General features: G+C 42.7%; 1 protein-coding gene across 1 annotated transcript in view; it reads right to left on the bottom strand.

The window, feature by feature from the left end:
* Positions 1–24,275, bottom strand: part of LOC128653249 (CD99 antigen) — a 200,299-nt gene that overhangs the window by 69,344 nt on the left and 106,680 nt on the right. The window contains exons 5-6 of the mRNA XM_053706437.1: positions 1,408–1,449; positions 807–857 (exon numbers count right to left, since the gene is read on the bottom strand). Coding sequence (XP_053562412.1) covers positions 807–857; positions 1,408–1,449 — 93 coding nt within the window. The remainder of the gene's footprint in view (positions 1–806; positions 858–1,407; positions 1,450–24,275) is intronic.

Raw genomic sequence — 24,275 nt, 5'->3', positions numbered from 1 at the left:
AAATATTTCTTAATATTAACTTTCCCCAAATATGAAACTGACAGTCTGCAAAAAGGAAATACATGAACCTGACTCATGGCAAATATAAGTACAATACATATATTTAGAACTTTATATAAATGAATAAAGTGCCAAACCATAGCTGGGGTGTCTTAAGTAATAAAAACATACTTAACAAAGAGACACCCATCCACATATAGCAGATAGCCAAACCAGTACTGAAACAGTTATCAGTAGAGGTAATGGTATATGAGAGTATATCGCCGATCTGAAAAGGGAGGTAGGAGATGAATCTCTACGACCTATAACAGAGAACCTATGAAATAGACCCCCGTTAGGAAAATCACTGCATTCAATAGGCAATACTCTCTACGTCCCTCTGACATTCGCTGTACTCTGAGAGGAATCAGGCTTCAAAATGCTGAGAAGCGCATGTCAACGTAGAAATCTTAGCACAAACTTACTTCACCACCTCCATAGGAGGCAAAGTTTGTAAAACTGAATTGTGGGTGTGGTGAGGGGTGTATTTATAGGCATTTTGAGGTTTGGGAAACTTTGCCCCTCCTGGTAGGATTGTATATCCCATACGTCACTAGCTCATGGACTCTTGCCAATTACATGAAAGAAAAGTAATTGCCAGGAGTATGGATCACAAACTCCCCACCTGTATGAAAAATAAAAATATACTATAAAAGCACTACGAAAATTAGCAAATCTGTAAATAAAGTATATTTTGTAGTTTTCCCTTTACATAAAGTTGCACAATAGAAGATTACAACAGATTATGCATTTGTATTATATCTTACCGTCACCACCACCACCGCCGGGCTGAGGTTTAGGAGTTGGTTTGGGGGAATCTATTGAAAACCAGAAATAAGAAAATATTAACACAGAAAATTATTATTATTTTGGAAACATACTAAAAAGTTTAAAATTAAACCCTGCTCTGGTTTTTGGGCACTTGCATACTTCCTAACATTTTGGAAATCAGGACTACTAAAGAGTCATGGCTTCACACTGGGTGATTAATTATGGGGGGTTTTACATAGTCAGAGAGCTTGGGCATGCAAGGGAATGGTTTTTAAAAGGGGATGGCAAGACAGGAAGCAGTCCTCCCCCCCCCCCCAAAGAGGGTGGTGATTTCACGACATAAGCTTCAAATAGGAGGCGGTAAACACAAGGAAGTAAAATAATTTAAAAGTGCCTGGAATATGCATAAGGCTTCCCTAAGAAACAGTAACATGGGTAGACAGTGTAGCTGTATCCTTTTATCCATCTGCAGTTCTAAGGCCAATTCTATCATATTACACCCTATTGGTAAACCATAATTATGTTTTTTCAGCATTCAGATAAACAGTATCTAAGTTTTACTCTAATGGTGGAAAACTCAATGCAATTTTTTTTTACCATCAGGTCCAAGAGCATCTCCTAAATCGAAGCTGGAATCCCCTAAAAAAAATATAAAAAAAAAAAAAAAAAATACATTTTTTTTTACATATTCATTTTTTTTTTTTTTTTTTGAGCACCATTAGCCAAGAATAAGTTTTTTATTTTAAAGACCTACATTTCTGTTCTATTTTCAATAACTACACACACACACACACTATGATGCAGATTTGGAGCACTGTTCATTATATGTGATAAGTAAGAGAATAAGATATAGATTTTAAGATCTATTTTACAAACCAAATACATACAACAGACAATATATTATTTAATATTGTGCTTTATTCTGGTCAAAATGGTTTGCTTTCTTACACGTTCGCTTGCACATTTACTTTCTCCTCCTTTCCTTTAAAGGGACATGATTATTTTATGATTCAGAGAGAGCGCATGTTTTAAACAACTTTTTAGTTTTTTTATATTATCAAACATGTTCCATTCTCTTGGTGTCCTTTATTTAAGGAGCAGCAGTGCACTACTGGGAGCTAGCTGAAGACACCATGTGAGCCAATAACAGGTGGTATATATGTGCAGCCACCAATCAGCTAGCTCACAGTAGTGAATATCTGCTCAAGTCTGCCTAGAAATGCTTTTCAACATAGGACAACAAGAAAACAAAGCAAAAACAGAATTTATGCTTACCTGATAAATTACTTTCTCCAACGGTGTGTCCGGTCCACGGCGTCATCCTTACTTGTGGGATATTCTCTTCCCCAACAGGAAATGGCAAAGAGCCCAGCAAAGCTGGTCATATAATCCCTCCTAGGCTCCGCCTACCCCAGTCATTCGACCGACGTACAGGAGGAAATATGCATAGGAGAAACCATATGATACCGTGGTGACTGTAGTTAGAGAAAATAATTCATCAGACCTGATTAAAAAAAAAAAAAAAAAACCAGGGCGGGCCGTGGACCGGACACACCGTTGGAGAAAGTAATTTATCAGGTAAGCATAAATTCTGTTTTCTCCAACATAGGTGTGTCCGGTCCACGGCGTCATCCTTACTTGTGGGAACCAATACCAAAGCTTTAGGACACGGATGAAGGGAGGGAGCAAATCAGGTCACCTAAATGGAAGGCACCACGGCTTGCAAAACCTTTCTCCCAAAAATAGCCTCTGAAGAAGCAAAAGTATCAAATTTGTAAAATTTGGCAAAAGTGTGCAGTGAAGACCAAGTCGCTGCCTTACATATCTGGTCAACAGAAGCCTCGTTCTTTAAGGCCCATGTGGAAGCCACAGCCCTAGTGGAGTGAGCTGTGATTCTTTCAGGAGGCTGCCGTCCGGCAGTCTCATATGCCAAACGGATAATGCTTTTAAGCCAAAAAGAAAGAGAGGTAGAAGTTGCTTTTTGACCTCTCCTTTTACCAGAATAAACAACAAACAAAGAAGAAGTTTGTCTGAAATTTTTAGTGGCCTCTAAATAGAATTTTAGAGCACGGACTACGTCCAAATTGTGTAACAAACGTTCCTTCTTTGAAACTGGATTCGGGCACAAAGAAGGTACAACTATCTCCTGGTTAATATTCTTGTTGGAAACAACTTTCGGAAGAAAACCAGGCTTAGTACGCAAAACCACCTTATCTGCATGGAACACCAGATAGGGCGGAGAACACTGCAGAGCAGATAACTCAGAAACTCTTCTAGCAGAAGAAATTGCAACCAAAAACAGAACTTTCCAAGATAATAACTTAATATCTACGGAATGTAAGGGTTCAAACGGAACCCCTTGAAGAACTGAAGGACTAGATTAAGACTCCAGGGAGGAGTCAAAGGTCTGTAAACAGGCTTGATTCTAACCAGAGCCTGAACAAACGCTTGAATGTCTGGCACAGCTGCCAGCCTTTTGTGAAGTAAAACAGATAACGCAGAAATCTGTCCCTTCAGAGAACTTGCAGATAATCCCTTCTCCAAACCCTCTTGTAGAAAGGATAAAATCCTAGGAATTTTTATCTTGTTCCATGGGAATCCTTTAGATTCACACCAATAGATATATTTTTTCCATATCTTATGGTAAATTTTTCTAGTTACAGGCTTTCTAGCCTGAATCAGAGTATCTATTACAGAATCTGAAAACCCACGCTTTGATAAAATCAAGCGTTCAATCTCCAAGCAGTCAGTTGGAGAGAAACCAGATTCGGATGTTCGAATGGACCTTTAACAAGAAGGTCCTGTCTCAAAGGTAGCTTCCATGGTGGAGCCGATGACATATTCACCAGGTCTGCATACCAAGTCCTGCGTGGCCACGCAGGAGCTATCAAGATTACCGAAACCCTCTCCTGGTTGATCCTGGCTACCAGCCTGGGAATGAGAGGAAACGGTGGGAAAACATAAGCTAGGTTGAAGGTCCAAGGTGCTACTAGTGCATCTACTAGAGTCGCCTTGGGATCCCTGGATCTGGACCCGTAACAAGGAACCTTGAAGTTCTGACGAGACGCCATCAGATCCATGTCTGGAATGCCCCATAATTGAGTTATTTGGGCAAAGATTTCCGGGTGGAGTTCCCACTCCCCCGTATGGAATGTCTGACGACTCAGAAAATCAGCTTCCCAATTTTCCACCCCTGGGATGTGGATTGCAGACAAGTGGCAGGAGTGATCCTCCGCCCATTGAATTATCTTGGTCACTTCCTCCATCGCCAGGGAACTCCTTGTTCCCCCCTGATGGTTGATATATGCAACTGTCGTCATGTTGTCTGATTGAAACCTTATGAATTTGGCCTTTGCTAGATGAGGCTAAGCTTTGAGAGCATTGAATATCGCTCTTAGTTCCAGAATGTTTATCGGGAGAAGAGATTCTTCCCGAGACCATAGACCCTGAGCTTTCAGGGGTTCCCAGACCGCGCCCCAGCCCACCAGACTGGCGTCGGTCGTGACAATGACCCACTCTGGTCTGCGGAAGCTCATTCCCTGTGACAGATTGTCCGGGGTCAGCCACCAACGGAGTGAATCTCTGGTCCTTTGATCTACTTGAATCGTCGGAGACAAGTCAGTATAATCCCCATTCCACTGTCTGAGCATGCACAGTTGTAATGGTCTTAGATGAATTCGTGCAAAAGGAACTATGTCCATTGCTGCAACCATCAATCCTATTACTTCCATGCACTGCGCTATGGAAGGACGAAGAACAGAATGAAGAACTTGACAAGAGCTTAGAAGTTTTGATTTTCTGACCTCTGTCAGAAAAATTCTCATTTCTAAGGAGTCTATTATTGTTCCCAAGAAGGGAACTCTTGTCGACGGGGAAAGAGAGCTTTTTTCTATGTTTACTTTCCATCCGTGAGATCTGAGAAAGGCTAGGACGATGTCCGTATGAGCCTTTGCTTTTGACAGAGGCGACGCTTGAATCAGGATGTCGTCCAAGTACGGTACTACTGCAATGCCCCTTGGTCTTAGAACCGCTAGAAGGGACCCTAGTACCTTTGTGAAAATTCTCGGAGCAGTGGCTAATCCGAAAGGAAGTGCCACAAACTGGTAATGCTTGTCCAGAAAAGCGAATCTTAGGAACTGATGATGTTCCTTGTGGATAGGAATATGGAGGTACGCATCCTTTAAATCCACCGTGGTCATAAATTGACCTTCCTGGATGGTAGGAAGGATCGTTCGAATGGTTTCCATTTTGAATGATGGAACCCTGAGAAATTTGTTTAGGATCTTGAGATCTAGAATTGGTCTGAACGTTCCCTCTTTTTTGGGAACTATGAACAGGTTGGAGTAAAACCCCATCCCTTGTTCTCTTATTGGAACTGGATGAATTACTCCCATCCTTAACAGGTCTTCTACACAATATAAGAATGCCTGTCTTTTTATTTGGTTTGAAGATAATTGAGACCTGTGGAACCTTCCCCTTGGGGGTAGTTCCTTGAATTCCAGGAGATAACCTTGAGAAACTATTTCTAGTGCCCAAGGATCCTGAACATCTCTTGCCCAGGCCTGAGCAAAGAGAGAAAGTCTGCCCCCCACCAGATCCGGTCCCGGATCGGGGGCCATCCCTTCATGCTGTTTTGGTAGCAGTGGCGGGCTTCTTGGCCTGCTTACCCTTGTTCCAGCCTTGCATCGGTCTCCAGGCTGGTTTGGGTTGAGAAGTATTACCCTCTTGCTTAGAGGATGTAGAAGTAGAGGCTGGTCCGTTTCTGCGAAAGGGACGAAAATTAGGCTTATTTCTAGCCTTAAAAGACCTATCCTGAGGAAGGGCGTGGCCCTTTCCTCCGGTGATGTCTGAAATAATCTCTTTCAAATCAGGACCAAACAGTGTTTTGCCCTTGAAAGGGATGTTAAGCAATTTTGTCTTGGAAGACACATCCGCTGACCAAGACTTTAGCCAGAGCGCTCTGCGCGCCACGATAGCAAACCCTGAATTTTTCGCCGCTAATCTCGCTAATTGCAAAGCGGCATCTAGAATAAAAGAGTTAGCCAATTTAAGTGCATGAACTCTGTCCATAATCTCCTCATACGAAGATTCCTTAACGAGCGACTTTTCTAGTTCTTCAAACCAGAAACACGCTGCCGTAGTGACAGGAACAATGCATGAAATTGGTTGAAGAAGGTAACCTTGCTGAACAAACATTCTTTTAAGCAAACCCTCTAATTTTTTATCCATAGGATCTTTAAAAGCACAACTATCTTCTATGGGAATAGTAGTGCGTTTGTTTAGAGTAGAGACCGCCCCCTCGACCTTAGGGACTGTCTGCCATAAGTCCTTTCTGGGGTCGACTATAGGAAATAATTTCTTAAATATAGGGGGAGGCACAAAAGGTATGCCGGGCCTTTCCCATTCCTTGTTTACTATGTCCGCCACCCGCTTGGGTATAGGAAAAACATTGGGGGGCACCGGAACCTCTAGGAACTTGATGTTCTAATTTAAATTTAAATGTTACAACATCAGGTTCAGCTTGTTGAGAAATTTTCCCTGAATCTGAAATTTCTCCCTCAGACAAAACCTCCCTCCTGGCCCCTTCAGATTGGTGTGAGGGTATGTCAGAAGCGTTATCATCAGCGTCCTCTTGCTCTTCAGTGTTTAAAACAGAGCAATTGCGCTTTCTTTGAGAAGTAGGCATTTTAGATAAAATATTTTTAATAGAATTATCCATAACAGCCGTTAATTGTTGCATAGTAATAAGTATTGGCGCACTAGATGTACTAGGGGCCTCTTGTGCGGGCAAAACTGGTGTAGACACAGAAGGGGGTGATGCAGTACCATGCTTACTCCCCTCATCTGAAGAATCATCTTGGGCACTATTATTATCTGTGGCATCATTGTCCCTACTTTGTTTGGACACCATGTCACAATTATCACATATATTTAAATGGGGAGACACATTGGCATTCATACATATAGAACATCGTTTATCTGATGGTTCAGACATGTTAAACAGGCTTAAAACTTGTCAACAAAGCACAAAAAACGTTTTAAAATAAAACCGTTACTGTCACTTTAAATTTTAAACAGAACACACTTTATTACAGAAAATGCGAAAAAGTATGAAGCAAGTGTTCAAAATTCACCAAAATTTCACCACAGTGTCATAAAGCCTTAAAAGTATTGCACCCCAAATTTGGAAGCTTTAACCCTTAAAATAACGGAACCGGAGCCGTTTTTACATTTAACCCCTATACAGTCCCAGGAATCTGCTTTGCTGAGACCCAACCAAGCCCAGAGGGGAATAAGATACCAAATGACGCCTTCTATAAGCTTTTTCAGTGGATCCTAGCTCCTCACACATGCATCTGCATGCCTTGCCTTCCAAAAACAACTGCGCATTAGTGGCGCGAAAATGAGGCTCTGCCTATGACTAGAGAAGGCCCCCATCTGAAAAAGGTGTCCATACAGTGCCTGCCGTTTTTTAACAACAATCCCCAAGATTATAATAACTATAAAGCGCTATAATCTGTCAAATATGCTTAGCAAGTAATCGTTTTAGCCCAGAAAAAAGTCTACCAGTTTATTAAGCCCTTATAAAGCCTTTATTCTTATACTTAATCTAAGAAAATGGCTTACCGGTCCCCATAGGGAAAATGACAGCCTTCCAGCATTAACAAGTCGTGTTAACAACAGTCTGCCAACTGCTTCCCCCAACTGAAGTTACTTCATCTCAACAGTCCTGTGAGGAAACAGCAATCGATTTTAGTAACGTCTGCTAAAATCATCTTCCTCTCACAAACAGAAATCTTCTTCTCTTTTCTGTTTCAGAGTAAATAGTACATACCAGCACTATTTTAAAATAACAAACACTTGATTGAAGAAAACTACATTTAAACACCAAAAAACTCTTGGCCATCTCCGTGGAGATGTTGCCTGTGCAACGGCAAAGAGAATGACTGGGGTAGGCGGAGCCTAGGAGGGATCATATGACCAGCTTTGCTGGGCTCTTTGCCATTTCCTGTTGGGGAAGAGAATATCCCACAAGTAAGGATGACGCCGTGGACCGGACACACCTATGTTGGAGAAATTGGTAACAAGTAAATTGGAAGGTTATATTAAAAATTACACGCTATCTGTATCCTGAAAGTTTACTTTGACTTTACTGTTCCTATAATTTTTAATGGATTTTTAAAACATTAGCATTCCTCAATGCAGTCTACTTTAAATGTATTGATACTAACCTGGGAAATGTCTGCTGGTGTTAAAATGTAAAGATCATATCAACTCAGTCATAATATGCTGATCTTTTTAAATCTCACATGTGAGTGGGATATTAATTTGAAGTTATGCAATGGCATTTTAATACACTGCAAAAACTTTTTTTTTACGCAACCCACTGGTTAGGGATGGGCAGATGTTTTGAAACATTTGAAAAATGAAACTAATTTTAAAACAAGTTTGTTTCAAATTTCAAAATGTTTGTACAACATTCTAAAAACAGAATTTATGTTTACCTGATAAATTACTTTCTCCAACGGTGTGTCCGGTCCACGGCGTCATCCTTACTTGTGGGATATTCTCTTCCCCAACAGGAAATGGCAAAGAGCCCAGCAAAGCTGGTCACATGATCCCTCCTAGGCTCCGCCTTCCCCAGTCATTCGACCGACGTAAAGGAGGAATATTTGCATAGGAGAAATCATATGATACCGTGGTGACTGTAGTTAAAGAAAATAAATTATCAGACCCGATTAAAAAACCAGGGCGGGCCGTGGACCGGACACACCGTTGGAGAAAGTAATTTATCAGGTAAACATAAATTCTGTTTTCTCCAACATAGGTGTGTCCGGTCCACGGCGTCATCCTTACTTGTGGGAACCAATACCAAAGCTTTAGGACACGGATGAAGGGAGGGAGCAAATCAGGTCACCTAGATGGAAGGCACCACGGCTTGCAAAACCTTTCTCCCAAAAATAGCCTCAGAAGAAGCAAAAGTATCAAATTTGTAAAATTTAGTAAAAGTGTGCAGTGAAGACCAAGTCGCTGCCTTACATATCTGATCAACAGAAGCCTCGTTCTTGAAGGCCCATGTGGAAGCCACAGCCCTAGTGGAATGAGCTGTGATTCTTTCAGGAGGCTGCCGTCCGGCAGTCTCGTAAGCCAATCTGATGATGCTTTTAAGCCAAAAAGAGAGAGAGGTAGAAGTTGCTTTTTGACCTCTCCTTTTACCAGAATAAACAACAAACAAGGAAGATGTTTGTCTAAAATCCTTTGTAGCATCTAAATAGAATTTTAGAGCACGAACTACATCCAAATTGTGCAACAAACGTTCCTTCTTTGAAACTGGATTCGGACACAAAGAAGGCACGACTATCTCCTGGTTAATGTTTTTGTTAGAAACAACTTTCGGAAGAAACCCAGGTTTAGTACGCAAAACCACCTTATCTGCATGGAACACCAGATAAGGAGGAGAACACTGCAGAGCAGATAACTCTGAAACTCTTCTAGCAGAAGAAATTGCAACCAAAAACAAAACTTTCCAAGATAATAACTTAATATCAACGGAATGTAAGGGTTCAAACGGAACCCCCTGAAGAACAGAAAGAACTAAATTGAGACTCCAAGGAGGAGTCAAAGGTTTGTAAACAGGCTTGATTCTAACCAGAGCCTGAACAAAGGCTTGAACATCTGGCACAGCTGCCAGCTTTTTGTGAAGTAACACAGACAAGGCAGAAATCTGTCCCTTCAAAGAACTTGCAGATAATCCTTTCTCCAAACCTTCTTGAAGAAAGGATAGAATCTTAGGAATTTTTATCTTGTCCCAAGGGGATCCTTTAGATTCACACCAACAGATATATTTTTTCCATATTTTGTGGTAGATTTTTCTAGTTACAGGCTTTCTGGCCTGAACAAGAGTATCAATGACAGAATCTGAGAACCCTCGCTTTGATAAGATCAAGCGTTCAATCTCCAAGCAGTCAGTTGGAGTGAGACCAGATTCGGGTGTTCGAACGGAACTTGAACAAGAAGGTCTCGTCTCAAAGGTAGCTTCCATGGTGGAGCCGATGACATATTCACCAGGTCTGCATACCAAGTGCTGCGTGGCCACGCAGGAGCTATCAAGATCACCGATGCCCTCTCCTGATTGATCCTGGCTACCAGCCTGGGGATGAGAGGAAACGGCGGGAATACATAAGCTAGTTTGAAGGTCCAAGGTGCTACTAGTGCATCTACTAGAGTCGCCTTGGGATCCCTGGATCTGGACCCGTAGCAAGGAACCTTGAAGTTCTGACGAGAGGCCATCAGATCCATGTCTGGAATGCCCCACAATTGAGTAATTTGGGCAAAGATTTCCGGATGGAGTTCCCACTCCCCCGGATGAAATGTCTGACGACTCAGAAAATCCGCTTCCCAATTTTCCACTCCTGGGATGTGGATTGCAGACAAGTGGCAGGAGTGAGTCTCCGCCCATTAAATGATTTTGGTCACTTCTTCCATCGCCAGGGAACTCCTTGTTCCCCCCTGATGGTTGATGTACGCAACAGTCGTCATGTTGTCTGATTGAAACCGTATGAATTTGGCCTTTGCTAGCTGAGGCCAAGCCTTGAGAGCATTGAATATCGCTCTCAGTTCCAGAATATTTATCGGGAGAAGAGATTCTTCCCGAGACCAAAGACCCTGAGCTTTCAGGGGTCCCCAGACCGCGCCCCAGCCCACCAGACTGGCGTCGGTCGTGACAATGACCCACTCTGGTCTGCGGAAGCTCATCCCCTGTGACAGGTTGTCCAGGGACAGCCACCAACGGAGTGAATCTCTGGTCCTCTGATCTACTTGTATCGTCGGAGACAAGTCTGTATAATCCCCATTCCACTGACTGAGCATGCACAGTTGTAATGGTCTTAGATGAATTCGCGCAAAAGGAACTATGTCCATTGCCGCTACCATCAAACCTATTACTTCCATGCACTGCGCTATGGAAGGAAGAGGAACAGAATGAAGTATTTGACAAGAGTTTAGAAGTTTTGATTTTCTGGCCTCTGTCAGAAAAATCCTCATTTCTAAGGAGTCTATTATTGTTCCCAAGAAGGGAACCCTTGTTGACGGAGATAGAGAACTTTTTTCTACGTTCACTTTCCACCCGTGAGATCTGAGAAAGGCCAGGACAATGTCCGTGTGAGCCTTTGCTTGTGGAAGGGACGACGCTTGAATCAGTATGTCGTCCAAGTAAGGTACTACTGCAATGCCCCTTGGTCTTAGCACCGCTAGAAGGGACCCTAGTACCTTTGTGAAAATTCTTGGAGCAGTGGCTAATCCGAACGGAAGTGCCACAAACTGGTAATGCTTGTCCAGAAATGCGAACCTTAGGAACCGATGATGTTCCTTGTGGATAGGAATATGTAGATACGCATCCTTTAAATCCACCGTGGTCATGAATTGACCTTCCTGGATTCTGAATGTTCCCTCTTTTTTGGGAACTACGAACAGATTGGAGTAGAACCCCATCCCTTGTTCTCCTAATGGAACAGGATGAATCACTCCCATTTTTAACAGGTCTTCTACACAATGTAAGAAAGCCTGTTTTTTTATGTGGTTTGAAGACAATTGAGACCTGTGGAACCTCCCCCTTGGGGGAAGCCCCTCGAATTCCAGAAGATAACCTTGGGAGACTATTTCTAGCGCCCAAGGATCCAGAACATCTCTTGCCCAAGCCTGAGCGAAGAGAGAGAGTCTGCCCCCCACCAGATCCGGTCCCGGATCGGGGGCCAACATCTCATGCTGTCTTGGTAGCAGTGGCAGGTTTCTTGGCCTGCTTACCTTTGTTCCAGCCTTGCATTGGCCTCCAGGCTGGCTTGGCTTGAGAAGTATTACCCTCTTGCTTAGAGGACGTAGCACTTGGGGCTGGTCCGTTTCTGCGAAAGGGACGAAAAACAGAATTTATGTTTACCTGATAAATTACTTTCTCCAACGGTGTGTCCGGTCCACGGCGTCATCCTTACTTGTGGGATATTCTCTTCCCCAACAGGAAATGGCAAAGAGCCCAGCAAAGCTGGTCACATGATCCCTCCTAGGCTCCGCCTACCCCAGTCATTCGACCGACGTTAAGGAGGAATATTTGCATAGGAGAAACCATATGTTACCGTGGTGACTGTAGTTAAAGAAAATAAATCATCAGACCTGATTAAAAAAACCAGGGCGGGCCGTGGACCGGACACACCGTTGGAGAAAGTAATTTATCAGGTAAACATAAATTCTGTTTTCTCCAACATAGGTGTGTCCGGTCCACGGCGTCATCCTTACTTGTGGGAACCAATACCAAAGCTTTAGGACACGGATGAAGGGAGGGAGCAAATCAGGTCACCTAAATGGAAGGCACCACGGCTTGCAAAACCTTTCTCCCAAAAATAGCCTCAGAAGAAGCAAAAGTATCAAATTTGTAAAATTTAGTAAAAGTGTGCAGTGAAGACCAAGTCGCTGCCTAACATATCTGATCAACAGAAGCCTCGTTCTTGAAGGCCCATGTGGAAGCCACAGCCCTAGTGGAGTGAGCTGTGATTCTTTCAGGAGGCTGCCGTCCGGCAGTCTCATAAGCCAATCGGATAATGCTTTTAATCCAGAAGGAGAGAGAGGTAGAATTTGCTCTTTAACCTCTCCGTTTACCAGAATAAACAACAAACAAAGACGAAGTTTGTCTGAAATCCTTAGTAGCTGCTAAGTAAAATTTGAGAGCACGAACTACATCCAAGTTGTGCAACAAACGTTCCATCTTTGAAACTGGATTAGGACACAAAGAAGGCACAACTATCTCCTGGTTAATGTTTTTGTTAGAAACAACTTTTGGAAGAAAACCAGGTTTAGTACGCAAAACCACCTTATCTGCATGGAACCCCAGATAAGGAGAAGAACACTGCAGAGCAGATAATTCTGAAACTCTTCTAGCAGAAGAAATTGCAACCAAAAACAAAACTTTCCAAGATAATAACTTAATATCAACGGAATGTAAGGGTTCAAACGGAACCCCCTGAAGAACTGAAAGAACTAGGTTGAGACTCCAAGGAGGAGTCAAAGGTTTGATTCTAACCAGAGCCTGAACAAAGGCTAGAACATCTGGCACAGCTGCCAGCTTTTTGTGAAGTAACACAGACAAGGCAGAAATCTGTCCCATCAAGGAACTTGCAGATAATCCTTTTTCCAATCCTTCTCGAAGGAAGGATAGACTCTTAGGAATCTTAACCTTGTCCCAAGGGAATCCTGTAGATTCACACCAACAGATATATTTTTCCCAAAATATGTGGTAAATTTTTCTGGTTACAGGCTTTCAGGCCTGAACAAGAGTATCAATAACAGAATCTGAGAACCCTCGCTTTGATAAGATCAAGCGTTCAATCTCCAAGCAGTCAGCTGGAGTGGGTCGAACGGACCTAGAACAAGAAGGTCTCGTCTCAAAGGTAGCTTCCATGGTGGAGCCGATGACATATTCACCAGATCTGCATACCAAGTCCTGCGTGGCCACGCAGGAGCTATCAAGATCACCGACGCCCTCTCCTTTGATCCTGGCTACCAGCCTGGGGATGAGAGGAAACGGCGGGAACACATAAGCTAGTTTGAAGGTCCAAGGTGCTACTAGTGCATCCACTAGAGCCGCCTTGGGATCCCTGGATCTGGACCCGTAGTAAGGAACTCTGAAGTTCTGACGAGAGGCCATCAGATCCACGTCTGGAATGCCCCACGGTTGAGTGACTTGGGCAAAGATTTCCGGATGGAGTTCCCACTCCCCCGGATGCAATGTCTGACGACTCAGAAAAACCGCTTCCCAACTTTCCACTCCTGGGATGTGGATAGCAGACAGGTGGCAGGAGTGAGACTCCGCCCATAGAATGATTTTGGTCACTTCTTCCATCGCTAGGGAACTCCTAGTTCCCCCCTGATGGTTGATGTACGCAACAGTTGTCATGTCGTCTTGATCGAAACCGTATGAACTTGGCCCTCGCTAGCTGAGGCCAAGCTTTGAGAGCATTGAATATCGCTCTCAGTTCCAGAATATTTATCGGTAGAAGAGATTCTACCCGAGACCAAAGACCCTGAGCTTTCAGGGATCCCCAGACCGCGCCCCAGCCCATCAGACTGGCGTCGGTCGTGACAATGACCCACTCTGGTCTGCGGAAGGTCATCCCTTGTGACAGGTTGTCCAGGGACAGCCACCAACGGAGTGAGTCTCTGGTCTTCTGATTTACTTGTATCTTCGGAGACAAGTCTGAATAGTCCCCATTCCACTGACTGAGCATGAACAGTTGTAATGGTCTTAGATGAATGCGCACAAAAGGAACTATGTCCATTGCCGCTACCATCAAACCTATCACTTCCATGCACTGCGCTATGGAAGGAAGAGGAACGGAATGAAGTATCCGACAAGAGTCTAGAAGTTTTGTTTTTCTGGCTTCTGTCAGAAAAATCCTCATTTCTAAGGAGTCTATTATAGTTCCCAAGAAGGGAACCCTTGTTGACGGAGATAGAGAACTCTTTTCCACGTTCACTTACCATCCGTGAGATCTGAGAAAGGCCAGGACAATGTCCATGTGAGCCTTTGCTTGAAGAAGGGACGACGCTCGAATCAGAATGTCGTCCAAGTAAGGTACTACAGCAATGCCCCTTGGTCTTAGCACCGCCAGAAGGGACCCTAGTACCTATGAGAAAATCCTAGGAGCAGTGGCTAATCCGAAAGAAAACGCCACGAACTGGAAATGCTTGTCCAGGAATGCAAACCTTAGGAACCGATGAAGTTCCTTGTGGATAGGAATATGTAGATACGCATCCTTTAAATCCACCGTGGTCATGAATTGACCGTCCTGGAAGGAAGGAATTGTTCGAATGGTTTCCATCTTGAACGATGGAACCTTGAGAAACTTGTTCAAGATCTTGAGATCTAAGATTGGTCTGAACGTTCCCTCTTTTTTGGGAACTATGAACAGATTGGAGTAGAACCCCATCCCTTGTTCTCCTAATGGAACAGGATGAATCACTCCCGTTTTTAGCAGGTCTTCTACACAATGTAAGAATGCCTGTCTTTTTATGTGGTCTGAAGACAACTGAGACCTGTGGAACCTCCCCCTTGGAGGAAGCCCCTTGAACTCCAGAGAATAATCTTGGGAGACTATTTCTAGCGCCCAAGGATCCAGAACATCTCTTGCCCAAGCCTGAGCGAAGAGAGAGAGTCTGCCCCCCACCAGATCCGGTCCCGGATCGGGGGCCCGCATTTCATGCTGTCTTGGTAGCAGTGGCAGGTTTCCTGGCCTGCTTTCCTTTGTTCCAGCCTTGCATAGGTCTCCAGGCTGGATTGGCTTGAGAAGTATTACCTTCCTGCTTAGAGGACGTAGCCCTTGGGGCTGGTCCGTTTCTGCGAAAGGGACGAAACTTAGGTTTATTTTTGGTCTTGAAAAGACCTATCCTGAGGAAGGGCGTGGCCCTTGCCCCCAGTGATATCAGAGATAATCTCTTTCAAGTCAGGGCCAAACAGTGTTTTCCCCTTGAAAGGAATGTCAAGCAATTTGTTCTTGGAAGACGCATCCGCTGACCAAGATTTTAACCAAAGCGCTCTGCGCCACAATAGCAAACCCAGAATTTTTCGCCGCTAACCTAGCCAATTGCAAGGTGGCGTCTAGGGTGAAAGAATTAGCCAATTTAAGAGCACGAATTCTGTCCATAATCTCCTCATAAGAAGAAGAATTACTAATAATCGCCTTTTCTAGCTCATCAAACTAGAAACACGCGGCTGTAGTGACAGGGACAATGCATGCAATTGGTTGTAGAAGGTAACCTTGCTGAACAAACATCTTTTTTAGCAAACCTTCTAATTTTTTATCCATAGGATCTTGAAAAGCACAACTATCTTCTATGGGTATAGTGGTGCGCTTGTGTAGAGTAGAAACCGCCCCCTCGACCTTGGGGACTGTCTGCCATAAGTCCTTTCTGGGGTCGACTATAGGAAAACAATTTTTTAAATATGGGGGGAGGTACTAAAGGTATACCGGGCCTGTCCCATTCTTTATTAACAATGTACGCCACCCGCTTGGATATAGGAAAAGCTTCGGGGGGCCCCGGGGCCTCTAAGAACTTTTCCATTTTACATAGTGGTTCTGGAATGACCAGATAATCACAATCATCCAAATTGGATAACACCTCCTTTAAGCAGAGCGCGGAGATGTTCCAACTTAAATTTAAAAGTAATCACATCAGGTTCAGCTTGTTGAGAAATTTTTCCTGAATCTGAAATTTCTCCCTCAGACAAAACCTCCCTGGCCCCCTCAGACTGGTGTAGGGGCCCTTCAGAAACCATATCATCAGCGTTCTCATGCTCTACAGAATTTTCTAAAACAGAGCAGTCGCGCTTTCGCTGATAAGTGGGCATATTGGCTAAAATGTTTTTGATAGAATTATCCATTACAGCCGTTAAATGTTGCATAGTAAGGAGTATTGGCGCACTAGATGTACTAGGGGCCTCCTGTATGGGCAAGACTGGTGTAGACGAAGGAGGGGATGATGCAGTACCATGCTTACTCCCCTCACTTGAGGAATCATCTTGGGCATCATTTTTACTAAATTTTTTATGACATAAAATACATATAGTTAAACGAGAAGGAACCTTGGTTTCCCCACAGTCAGAACACAATCTATCTGGTAGTTCAGACATGTTAAACAGGCATAAACTTGATAACAAAGCACAAAAAACGTTTTAAAATAAAACCGTTACTGTCACTTTAAATTTTAAACTAAACACACTTTATTACTGCAATTGCGAAAAAGTATGAAGGAATTGTTCAAAATTCACCAAAATTTCACCACAGTATCTTAAAGCCTTAAAAGTATTGCACACCAAATTTTGAAGCTTTAACCCTTAAAATAACGGAACCGGAGCCGTTTTTATATTTAACCCCTTTACAGTCCCTGGAATCTGCTTTGCTGAGACCCAACCAAGCCCAAAGGGGAATACGATACCAAATGATGCCTTCAGAAAGACTTTTCTATGTATCAGAGCTCCACACACATGCAGCTGCATGCCATGCTGTTCTCAAAAACAAGTGCGCCATACCGGCGCGAAAATGAGGCTCTGACAATGATTAGGGAAAGTCCCTAAAGAATAAGGTGTCTAAAACAGTGCCTGCCGATATAATCTTATCAAAATACCCAGATTAAATGATTCCTCAAGGCTAAATATGTGTTAATAATGAATCGATTTAGCCCAGAAAAAGTCTACAGTCTTAATAAGCCCTTGTGAAGCCCTTATTTACTATCTTAATAAACATGGCTTACCGGATCCCATAGGGAAAATGACAGCTTCCAGCATTACATCGTCTTGTTAGAATGTGTCATACCTCAAGCAGTAAGAGACTGCACACTGTTCCCCCAACTGAAGTTAATTGCTCTCAACAGTCCTGTGTGGAACAGCCATGGATTTTAGTTACGGTGCTAAAATCATTTTCCTCATACAAACAGAAATCTTCATCTCTTTTCTGTTTCTGAGTAAATAGTACATACCAGCACTATTTTAAAATAACAAACTCTTGATTGAATAATAAAAACTACAGTTAAACACTAAAAAACTCTAAGCCATCTCCGTGGAGATGTTGCCTGTACAACGGCAAAGAGAATGACTGGGGTAGGCGGAGCCTAGGAGGGATCATGTGACCAGCTTTGCTGGGCTCTTTGCCATTTCCTGTTGGGGAAGAGAATATCCCACAAGTAAGGATGACGCCGTGGACCGGACACACCTATGTTGGAGAAATTAGGTTTATTTTTGGCCTTGAAAGACCTATCCTGAGGAAGGGCGTGGCCCTTGCCCCCAGTGATATCAGAAATAATCTCTTTCAAGTCAGGGCCAAACAGCGTTTTCCCCTTGAAAGGAATGTTAAGCAATTTGTTCTTGGAAGACGCATCCGCTGACCAAGATTTTAGCCAAAGCGCTCTGCGCGCCACAATAGCAAACCCAGAATTTTTCGCCGCTAATCTAGCCAATTGCAAAGTGGCGTCTAGGGTGAAAGAGTTAGCCAATTTGAGAGCATGAATTCTGTCCAAAATCTCCTCATAAGAAGAATCTTTATTGAGCGCCTTTTCTAGTTCATCGAACCAGAAACACGCTGCTGTAGTGACAGGAACAATGCATGAAATTGGTTGTAGAAGGTAACCTTGTTGAACAAACATCTTTTTAAGCAAACCCTCTAATTTTTTATCCATAGGATCTTTGAAAGCACAACTATCTTCTATGGGTATAGTGGTGCGTTTGTTTAGAGTAGAAACCGCCCCCTCGACCTTGGGGACTGTCTGCCATAAGTCCTTTCTGGGGTCGACCATAGGAAACAATTTCTTAAATATAGGGGGAGGGACGAAAGGTATGCCGGGCCTTTCCCATTCTTTATTTACAATGTCCGCCACCCGCTTGGGTATAGGAAAAGCTTCGGGGGGCCCCGGGACCTCTAGGAACTTGTCCATTTTACATAATTTCTCTGGAATGACCAAATTCTCACAATCATCCAGAGTAGATAACACCTCCTTAAGCAGGGCGCGGAGATGTTCCAATTTAAATTTAAATGTAATCACATCAGGTTCAGCTTGTTGAGAAATTTTCCCTGAATCTGAAATTTCTCCCTCAGACAAAACCTCCCTGGCCCCCTCAGACTGGTGAAGGGGCACTTCAGAACCAGTATCATCAGCGTCCTCATGCTCTTCAGTATTTTCTAAAACAGAGCAGTCGTGCTTTCACTGATAAGTGGGCATTTTGGCTAAAATGTTTTTGATAGAATTATCCATTACAGCCGTTAATTGTTGCATAGTAAGGAGTATTGGCGCACTAGATGTACTAGGGGCCTCCTGTGTGGGCAAGACTGGTGTAGACGAAGGAGGGGATGATGCAGTACCATGCTTACTCCCCTCACTTGAGGAATCATCTTGGGCATCATTTTCTCTAAATTTTGTGTCACATAAATCACATCTATTTAAATGAGAAGGAACCTTGGCTTCCCCACATACAGAACATAGTCTATCTGGTAGTTCAGACATGTTAAACAGGCATAAACTTGATAACAAAGTACAAAAAACTTTTAAAATAAAACAGTTACTGTCACTTTAAATTTTAAACTGAACACACTTTATTACTGCAAATGTGAAAAAGTATGAAGGAATTGTTCAAAATTCACCAAAATTTCACCACAGTGTCTTAAAGCCTTAAAAGTATTGCACACCAAATTTGAAAGCTTTAACTCTTAAAATAACGGAACCGGAGCCGTTTTTATAATTAACCCCTTTACAGTCCCTGGTATCTGCTTTGCTGAGACCCAACCAAGCCCCAAGGGGAATACGATACCAAATGACGCCTTCAGAAAGTCTTTTCTATGTATCAGAGCTCCTCACACATGCATCTGCATGTCATGCTTCCCAAAAACAAGTGCGCAATAGAGGCGCGAAAATGAGGCTCTGCCTATGATTAGGGAAAGCCCCTAGAGAGTAAGGTGTCCAATACAGTGCCTGCCGGTTATTTTACATAATTCCCAAGAATAAAATAATTCCTCAAAGCTATGAAGTATAAAATATGCTTATATATCAATCGTTTTAGCCCAGAAAATGTCTACAGTCTTAAAAGCCCTTGTGAAGCCCTTTTTTTTTCTTATGTAATAAAAATGGCTTACCGGATCCCATAGGGAAAATGACAGCTTCCAGCATTACATCGTCTTGTTAGAAATGTGTCATACCTCAAGCAGCAAAAGTCTGCTCACTGTTTCCCCCAACTGAAGTTAATTCCTCTCAACAGTCCTGTGTGGAAACAGCCATCGATTTTAGTAACGGTTGCTAAAATCATTTTCCTCTTACAAACAGAAATCTTCATCTCTTTTCTGTTTCAGAGTAAATAGTACATACCAGCACTATTTTAAAATAACAAACTCTTTATTGAAGAATAAAAACTACAGTTAAACACCAAAAAACTCTAAGCCATCTCCGTGGAGATGTTGCCTGTACAACGGCAAAGAGAATGACTGGGGAAGGCGGAGCCTAGGAGGGATCATGTGACCAGCTTTGCTGGGCTCTTTGCCATTTCCTGTTGGGGAAGAGAATATCCCACAAGTAAGGATGACGCCGTGGACCGGACACACCTATGTTGGAGAAAAGGGTTTAATATATTTCTAATGCTTCATTTACTGAACCTAAATATTTTTCTTATGATTCTTATTTGAAAATGTACACAATAACTAAGATAGACGATTGGGAGTCACAGCTTCCCTTTTGTTCATAAGCCAGTTCCTTTTCTCTTTTCCTCTTAGTTTTCCATTATTTGATCATTTGTACAATATTACATATTAATACTGCTATAAATTATAATCTATTGACCAACCATGTTTTCCTTCCCTCTTCTTCACTTACCTTTTCTAACAAAACAAAAAAAAAAATGCAATTTAAGAAACTTTCTAATCTACTTAGAAATATTATTACAAATAAAGATAGCAAGAGAACGAAGCAAAAATCATACTAATGTTCTCTTTAAATGAAATATTTGAATTATGCAATATTTGAAAAACAAATATGTTGATTCAAATATTGATCTATTACATATAATTTTACAAAATTTCCTAACACATGAAATCTTCAACTTCTGAATAGTAATTTGTTAATTCAAAATGCTACATTTGAAATATTGAATGTTAATATTCAATCTAATTATGAACATTCGAAAACCAGAAACAGATTACCAAATTTTAATGGATTTTTTGAGATTAAATGAATCTAAGTTTACACTGACCATAATCAGACTTCCTGTACTCTCTCACTTCCTATACCACTTTTTTTTTTTTAAATCGTAATTTTAAAACCCTAACTACCTGCGGGCCCTATTGTGTATTTGTTGATTACTGTGCTCAATGGTAGGGCTCACATTTTTTTTTATCTGCGTGGTGCAAGTCACAAAACCATTAACATAAGACACAAAATCACTTATTTGGATATAAAAACAGAGCCCAATACATAAACACTGCAGTATGGTTTGACATTTTACGGTTTGCCATCCAGAAAGTAAACGTGCACGTAACGTGTATATATGCAACAAGCAGCACACAGCTTACCTGCCGACTTCTGTTGTGGCTGGATCGGCCTGTATACCTGACTGGTGGTGGGCACCCCCTCACCGATATGCTACAGTGTTATTGTGCACATTTGCTCTTTCCTCCTGCCTCTGGCCTGGCCTCATGCAGTTCATGCCCCCCCAGTGACGTAACTGCCAGAATACATAGTTAAAAGCGGCGCATGCACAGTTTGTGAGCGCGCACGTCCCTCACACAACTGTCGTATTGCTGCTCTCAGAGTCCACACACCGCAGCTGCCCCTGCCGGCCCACCGGGATTTTTCCCGGTATCCCAATCCGGCCCTGTTCCTTTACATCTGGAACATTGATTCCACCATGCATTTTAAGGGGGTATCCTTGAACTGCTCTTTGTAAAACATTGTAAATTGTGCAAATACAAAATGTATGCTTACCTGATAAATTTGTTTATTGACACGGTGAGTCAACAGATCATTAATTACTGTTGGGAATATCACTCTTGACCAGCAGGAGGAGGCAAAGAGCACCACAGCAAAGCTTTTAAATCACTTCCCTTCCCACAACCCCAAGTCATTTGACCGAAGGAAAAGGAGAGAAAAGAAGCAACACAAGGTGCAGAGGTGCCTGAGGTTTATGTAACAAAAACGGTATTAAAAACAGGGAGGGCCGTGGACTCACCGTGTAAAGAAATAAATTTATCTGGTAAGCATAAATTTTGTTTTCTTTCTAATGACACCGAGTCCACGGATCAACATTAATTACTGTTGGGAATCAATACCCAAGCTAGAAGACACAGATAAGGGAGGGACAAGACCGGTAACCTAAACAGAAGGCACCACTGCTTGAAGAACCTTTCTCCTAAAAGATGCCCCAGCTGAGGCCAAATTTTTTTTCAAACTAATAGAATTTAGAAAAAACTGTTCCACAGAGGCCTCATTTTGAAGGCCCAAGAAGGACACCACCCCAATGGAGGGGGCCGAAATACTCTCAGGAGGCTATTATCCAATAGGCCTATGAGCCCTACGATTAACACTTCGCAAACAGAGAAGAAAAGTGGAAGAAGCTTTCCAGCATTTAGGTTTATCCAGAAAAAAAACAAAAACAATGCAGAAGACTGACCAAGTTCCTGGGCCCGCACAACATCTAGGATGTGCAACAGCCGATCTTTATGAGAGAAGGAATAGGACAGAGAAAAGGAACAACATTTTCCTGAATAAAACTTCTGTCTGAAAAGGACCCTAGAAAGAAAACCAAACTTGGTATGGAGAACTGCCTTATCTGTCAGAAATACGAGATAAGGAGAACCACACTGCCAAGCTGAGAGTCCGGAACTCTCTAAACAGAACTTTTGATTTTCAGCTTACAACTAAGCCATCGTAGGACACCATCCGCAAAATGGAATTAGCTGAAATCTGACCCTTGAGGGTACTAAAAGATAACTTCTTCTCAAGGTCTTCCTGGAGAAAAGATAAGATCCTTGGGATCCACAATATCTAGAAATAAACTATGAGCCTGAATCATGGTCTCCATGACCGATTCGGAAAAAATCCATGCTTAGCTAAATTCAAGCATGCAATCTCCAAGCCGCCAGCTTCAGCGAAATTTGGATGAAATTTCCATGGAGGTAGAATCGACAACTCTACTAGATCCACCTACCAAATCTTGCGAGCCATGCAGGAGCCAATAGAAAAAAACAATGCTCTCTCCTACTTTATCTGAACGAAGACTCATGGAAGGAGAACAAACTGAGAAAAAAAGGGTAAGCCAACCTGAAGTTCCAAAGAACTGCCAGAGCATCTATCAGAAAGGCATGAAGAGCTCTTGACTACAACCGAACAAAGAAACTTTGATGTTCTGACGAGATGCCATGGGAACCAATTCTGGTAAGCACCAAATGGATGTTAAAATTAAGAACACTTTCGAATGGAGGTCCCCCTCCTTGAGATGGGATGTCTGTCTGAACAGAACTCCGCTTCCCAGAAGTCCACTCTAGAAAAATGGATGGCCAATAGACAGAACTGAGCACCTGCCCACAGAAAATCCTGAAAACTTCCTACATGACTAAGGAACTCAGAGAGGAAAAGATGTAAGCCCTAGGGGCTATATTGGCAGACTAGCACCGGATAAACTGGGCTAAGACAACTGAAGCCAAACCATCAGAGTATTGTAAATCACTCTCAACTCCAAAATTAAAAAAAAAAAAAAAAAAAAGAGAGCAGACTTCTCACAGGACCAACGTCCCTGCCCTTCAACGAGTCCCAGACTCCTCCCCACCCGATCAGGCTGGCGTTCGCGATCACAAGCATCCAGGAAGGTCTTCAAAAGCATGAGTTCTGAGACCTAATTCCTAACAACCCATCATGAGAAGAGACTCTTGTCGATTGATCCAGACCTATTCTCTGATATAATCTGAAAAATCTCCATTCCACTGACAGAGCATGCACAACTGCAGAGCTCTCAAATGAAATTGAACAAGGAATGATGCCCATGGAAGCACCATCAGACCAATTACCTCCATACACTGAACCGCTGATGCCGAACAGTAGACTGAAGAGAAAAACAAATGAGGGATTTGGTCTTCTCTGCCAGAAGAATTTCCATCAATAGGGAAACAATCATAGTCCCTATGCAGACTACCCTGTAGCGGAGACAAGGAACTTCTTTCAGCTCCATTACCAACTGTGGAACGAAGACAACAGAAAATTCTGAATGAGAATTTATTTAAAAGGAGGATGGCGCCTAAACCAATAGGCCACCCAGGCAAGCCGCCACTCCCTGAACCATTGAGAAAACTCTGGAAGCTATGGCAAAGCCATTGTTGAACCACAAACCGAAGAAGTTTGGCTTGAAAGTAAAACTCAGAAATCTGAAAAGAACCCTTTGATGGGAACCTGAGAGTCTGCATCCTTTAGGTCTAAGATCACTTGAAACCGATCCTCTCACCAAAAAAAGAATGGAGCGACCCTTCTTTTTGGTACCGCAAATATGGAAAATAAACTAACCCCTGTTCCCATACTGGAACTGGAAATCACGCCAAGAGACGATAATCCTAAACACGTTTCAAGAACGCCTCTCTTCTCATCTGACTACAGATAATTTTGAGAGATGAAACCTGCTTCTGGGAGGACTCTGGAATACGCCATCTACAGCCCTTTAGGTCTAGGAGGAATTCTGTAAATGGACATCCAACGCTAGCAGCTGGATTCGAACCAACAACCTTTCAGTTGCAAAGCCACAAAGCTAACCACTAGGCTATATCGGCTGCTTCCTGACAGGGCTGTGGGGAAACCGAACCAATGGTTCTGTGCTTTACTGTTCTGTTTGCTAATGTGTTAAGGCAGGACAAAAACAGAGATAGACCACCCCCCATATGATCCGATCCTGACTCGGGGGTAAACGC

This window comes from Bombina bombina, chromosome 3, assembly GCF_027579735.1.
Source record: "Bombina bombina isolate aBomBom1 chromosome 3, aBomBom1.pri, whole genome shotgun sequence".
NCBI classification, from domain to species: Eukaryota; Metazoa; Chordata; class Amphibia; order Anura; family Bombinatoridae; genus Bombina; species Bombina bombina.
This window is presented reverse-complemented; position numbering and strand designations above follow the sequence as displayed.